We start from the raw sequence: 6,000 nt of genomic DNA, 5'->3' as shown, positions 1-6,000 counted from the left end.
ATACTATATTACGGATTTAAAACACAATTTATTTCAGTTAATTTTTTGTGAAAAAAACAACAACAGAAAACTAAAACACGTAGACTACGATACGAAATACAAATATCATTAAATTTGAAAAAATAGTTCGGTAGTAGATTGTTTTTGAATCCACCAAAACGGGGGACTTGATTTTCATGAAATTTAGCATAAATATAACAACTACTCTTTTAACGATTAGTATAAGAACTTGATAATCTGAAACTCGGAAAACTATCTCAAGTTCAAAAACATTTAAGTTCTTTAAAAAACTGTAAGAGCTAGCTTACGTTATTATTGCAAGAACATAAAATATATCTACTACACTACGAAAAACAACACATCTTAGCATATTTACATGCGTCTACAGGAAAAAAAGCAAAAAAAAAACATAAATACTAGGAATGTTTATTAAGCACCACATAACATTATACTTAGACGATAGCATGCTACAGTGACTTGACAGCAATAGCATTTACAAACAGCATCAAAAACGGTGCAGCAAATGCATAGGACTGACCAAATAAATACAAAAGTAAAACCCATGCTATTGTCATCAAATCAAACATACAAATTGCACAAAGCCTTTTATTACATAGAACGTGTATTTATTATTTAATAAAAAATCGTTATTAAATAATAACGATATAATTATTAAGTATATTTTATTACACGCTACAAGGATTTTATAAACAAACTTAAAACAAAAAATTACGACTAGAAACATTTACTGTTAAATGAACTTGTTAAAAATGCAAGTTATGTCAGTCGAAATTCAAATGAAAACGTGTCCACACAACCGCTCGCTACGACGGTCGAGTCGTGACTGAGCGTTCGCGTACACAACACAATGTTATAAAAAGTACAAATACCCGCATTTGTATAATTTTAAGTTATCACTTTAAGTACAAAATTATTTAAGCAATAATTACTGGTGTTTTTGAGATATCTGTCAAATGTTAATTTTAACCTTAATTTAAGTCTAAATATAATACTTTTATACACTGAGTACAATAACTATACTTTTATCCCTTTCGCACCTACACGTTGATAGCACCAGAAAAGGACAGACGATTAACTTGAGTAAAACTAGACTAGAATGACAAAGATTTGGTATAATTTCTTAAGTAAGCACAGCTTTAAAAACATTTCAAATCAAAGAAAGACAAATTTATATGAAATACTATTAATTTTTTGCCGTGCATTCGACTAGTCTGTAAAACTCTTAAAAATAAGTACTAAATTAAGTATAAATTGGTTTAAATTGCATTAAATGCATGCGAAATAAATGCATGCTCGTCGCTTAAGCATCAGATTCGCAGTAACACTGGTTACAAAAATATCTAAGCTACACGATAGCCTTTGGAAATTAAAATGTACATTTCATCCAATCAGATTGAGTCAGAAAATGTCATCTTGGAATTTAAATTATTCCAAATTCGAGTCGATTCAGGTCGAATGGAATTACGTCAATTTGATTGCACATTCAAAATGTATCGAACACAAATGAACAACATCAATTCTTATTTAATAAGAAAACTAATTTCAAATTCTAGTTCATTCAACTCGACCGAACAACGTCAAAAAATTTAAAAGATTGGAATATACATTCCAAATTCACAATCTGATTGAATTGCGTCATAACTGGGGAATTACCATGATGTCTTAAAGCAGTATTTTATTTCCAGTGTGAGAGAATTACTATATTAGTCGTCTTGCACGCAAACTGGAAATAATACTGCTTTAAGACGTCATCGTAACGATCTTGTTGTAAATTTTACAACAAAGTCAAACATTATACGTCACAGTTCAATTTCCACAGACAAAAAATCAAGTGCAATTAAAGCAGCTACAATTAACTTTACGAGCGCGTCGTCTACAAAAACCGTAACACTTGAGCGCCAAACAACACAACCCTCCTTTCCTACTATTATCCGACTTGCACGACTCTTTACTATCCAATCTTTGCAATTTAGGAACATCGTCGTTTGCACTCAACAATCGATCCAATCGATTCTTCAATTGCGTCGGCGACACGCTGCGATCCCGATTAAATTTCGATTTCAAATCGATATTGGCATCGATTATTTCCGTTTGGTCCTCCGAGCCGGATGCATCGACTGGGGAATGTGAATCGATACTTTCTGGGGTATACGGATCGAGGCATTGTCTTGCACTCAATAGTGTTGTATCTATATCGTTAACGAATATATCGTGATAGCTCGAATAGTCAGCACTAGTGATTTCGACGTATGGTATTCTTAGGATTTTTTCGTTTAACGATCCCGTGCGGGTTCTTTTTAATCTGTATTCGTCGGATAATAGTTTGTCCGGGTGGCTGCCGGATAGAATGGTTTTGGGGTTTTTTGTTGAGTACAGGTCTGGGTCTGTGGGTAGTCTGGGAAGTTTTGGCCTAGGGGTGGGGGTTAATCGTGCGCAAGAGCATAATACACACGGCAATCTATTCTCACAACACTCTACTATACCTCGGTCGCTTTGCAGCATCACTCGTAAATATATCGGCTGAAATGAAACAATTTACTTCACTTTTAGGTGGTTAGGTTTAGGCTTAAGCATATTTTGGGTATTTAAAATTACTTTAATAGAGCGTTCTAAGTAATATTTCTACTAAAGCCTAGAGCTTAATTTAACTTGGCATATGTATCATTTATAAGTGAATATGCATATAGCAGAAAATATCAAGAAGAGAATTAAAACATGCCTTTTTTAAAAAGTTGTGTTTACTTCATTATTAAAATAGACTTACAATGTGCAGAAAAATAGAATTTGCTAGCTTTAAATAATTAATAAGAACTAATTACTACAATTTTCATTTCTCATTTACGTCAGCTATTTATTGTATATCGTATTTTATGCTCTATGAAAATAGAGAAAATCAAATTGAAATGAAAATGTATGCTCAAAACATAGTAAATAAAAAACAAAATATTATAGTACAACAATCACCATTGTTATTATTCCTAGATAAATAATAACTGCTATTCAAATTAAAATTAAACTGCATTTTAATTGAAAAACAGAGCAACAGTTAATTGTACTATTTAGTAGAAAAGTTTACAGCTATTTTGTTTACATACGTGGTAAATAATTTACCAAGCGTAGTAGAAAACCTACACCGCATGATAGTAAACGTACCATATATGGTAATAAACATACAACAAATGGTAGAAAATCTACTACACATAGTAGAGAATGTACCATACATGATAGAATTTCTACTAAACATAGTATAATTTCTACCAAACATAGTATAATTTCTACCAAACATAGTATAATTTCTACCAAACATAGTAGAATTACTACCAAACATAATAGAATTTCTACCAAACATAAAATAATTACTACCAAACATAGTAGAATTACTACCAAACATAGTAGAATTACTACCAAACATAGTAGAATTTCTACCAAACATAGTAGAAAATCTACCAGATTTAGTAGAAACAAACCTTATGATCCCCCATACACGTAGCGTCGCCAATCACACCGTATTCATTGCGTCGTCTAGTGGGAACATCTATTAGACGTCTCAATTCCGAAGTGTCACCCGTTTTTGGTGACCCTTCGGATTGGTTGCGGACAAGTTTGCGACGGGACGGTGACGTTTCTGAGTCGGATACTCTGTGGGGAGATTGAAACTCAAATTATTTTTATTTATTTATTTATTTTTGATAACAAGAATTAGATAACGATGGAGTAGGTCAAAGTCGAATTGGGAATCAAGCTCATGTAAAAATAAATATTCGCATCCTACTAATATTATAAATATGCGAAAGTTTGTGAGGATGGATGTGTGTTACACACATGTTTGTTACTCTTTCACGCAGATACTACTGAACCGATTACAATGAAATTTAGTACACATGTAGATGGTAACTTGGATTAACACATAGGATAGGTTTTATCCTGGAAATCCCACAGGAACGGGAACTATGCGGGTTTTCCTTTGAAAACGCGGGTTAAGCCGCGGGCGGAAAGCTAGTAAGATATAATTTAGGATATTCAAATTCACATTGGGATTAAAATAATGTCATTGAGATAAAAATAACCTTTATAGGGAATAATTTAATATGCAATAACTGAAATTTACATTGTTAAATGGCGTGTTATGTAATGTTCGTTTAAAATAACAAGCTGATAAAACAAAAAATAAAACATTTAACAAATTGTTGTTAAATTTTTTTACAAATTTTAGTATAAAATGAGAAAATACTAAAAAAAACAACCTCCAAAAAATTATAGGGCCACTCAACAACACACATCACGTTATACTCAAAATTGATAAAATACAAAACAACATCAATTTTGGACAATTCTTTCATGGTGTTCACTCACTGTTTTTTGTCATACAAAGTGCGCGACATGAGCCTGAAATTATGTTAATATAACTTTTTAGTTTTTTATTTGTATTAGATAAGTGGTTATCTGACTATAGGAAAACAGGACGTGAGTTCGATTATTACTTGAGGATTTTTTGTTTGAAAAATACAGAGTAAAAGAACATTTACTTTTTCTATTTAATAAAGGTGTTCAAATATAATTATGTGTATGTTTTAATAATAGTCATGACGTTTATTTAAAATATCCATCGAGCCTTAAAATTTAAGGTAGATAATGTTGATATTATCGCCTTGTAAGAGGTTATGAATTTATTGCTTCCGTTGGTTATGGTTTTAGTGACAATGGTGTTGATTAACAACGTATGTGTGCTTGTAGTTATTATGCATATTGTGTTTATGGTGAACAATTATAATTATGATGATATGTTTTTATTATTTTTTATAATCAACTTAATTGATAATTAAGGCTAAGTTGTGTCTATGTTTGATTTATGATGATGAATATTATGACGACTATAATCACCATAACATCCCGGGTTCACTGAGAGCGTCTATTGCACACTATTATCATCATTATGATGAGTATGATGACGATGATAACAAACAATCACCTGGCGCTAATAGCCTGCTGCACGCTAGTGGGGTCGGCGATGCTCTTCCTGCTGACAGTGTTGCCGGGCACACTGAGAGCGTCTATTGCACACTATTATCATCATTATGATGAGTATGATGACGATGATAACAAACAATCACCTGGCGCTAATAGCCTGCTGCACGCTAGTGGGGTCGGCGATGCTCTTCCTGCTGACAGTGTTGCCGGGCACACTGAGAGCGTCTATTGCACACTATTATCATCATTATGATGAGTATGATGACGATGATAACAAACAATCACCTGGCGCTAATAGCCTGCTGCACGCTAGTGGGGTCGGCGATGCTCTTCCTGCTGACAGTGTTGCCGGGCACACTGAGAGCGTCTATTGCACACTATTATCATCATTATGATGAGTATGATGACGATGATAACAAACAATCACCTGGCGCTAATAGCCTGCTGCACGCTAGTGGGGTCGGCGATGCTCTTCCTGCTGACAGTGTTTCCGGGCACACTGAGAGCGTCTATTTCCGCCATGCTGCCTTTCTTTTCTAGCTTTTTTCCGGGACTCCACTGAAATTTAAATAAGACAATATGTGAAGACGTTTACGGATTTAAATGCGATTAGACAATATGTAAAACACATGGAATCAAACGCAATTACGATAGCGAAACGCGATGTGCGAACGTTTCGAACATTTGCACAACAGCAAGTGTGGTCACGGGGAGGTGCATATAGTTAAACCATCAATGGTAATTTCTAATGCATAAAGATATTATATCGAATCGCCGACCAAACAAACTGCTCATAGTTGCTCACTTGCTAAATAGTAAAAACAGATTTAATTAAAAAAAGAGCATGTGTGCCGAGCACATGACAGAAGTGAAATTTCTTTGGCAATATTAAAAAATAACTAAATCGTCCCCTTACTCCGTGATTTTACTCTCAAAGCGCAAAAAGAATGCAAACAATTGAAAAATAATATACGTTAGATTGCAAAGTCGGATTTCGTTAGAAAGAAAATT

General features: G+C 33.6%; 1 protein-coding gene across 1 annotated transcript in view; it reads right to left on the bottom strand.

The window, feature by feature from the left end:
- Nucleotides 1-414: 414 nt before the first annotated feature.
- 5PtaseI (inositol polyphosphate-5-phosphatase A) overlaps nucleotides 415-6,000 on the bottom strand; it is a 32,107-nt gene continuing 26,521 nt past the window's right edge. Inside the window, exons 10-12 of the mRNA XM_089709808.1 lie at nucleotides 5,417-5,547; nucleotides 3,489-3,660; nucleotides 415-2,541 (exon numbers count right to left, since the gene is read on the bottom strand). Coding sequence (XP_089565934.1) covers nucleotides 1,849-2,541; nucleotides 3,489-3,660; nucleotides 5,417-5,547 — 996 coding nt within the window. The 3' untranslated portion in view covers nucleotides 415-1,848. The remainder of the gene's footprint in view (nucleotides 2,542-3,488; nucleotides 3,661-5,416; nucleotides 5,548-6,000) is intronic.

This window comes from Colias philodice, chromosome 23 (genome assembly GCF_061535455.1).
Source record: "Colias philodice isolate Cphi_HAF_F1 chromosome 23, ilColPhil1 Martin Lab GWU primary, whole genome shotgun sequence".
In the NCBI taxonomy this organism is placed as follows: domain Eukaryota; kingdom Metazoa; phylum Arthropoda; class Insecta; order Lepidoptera; family Pieridae; genus Colias; species Colias philodice.
This window is presented reverse-complemented; position numbering and strand designations above follow the sequence as displayed.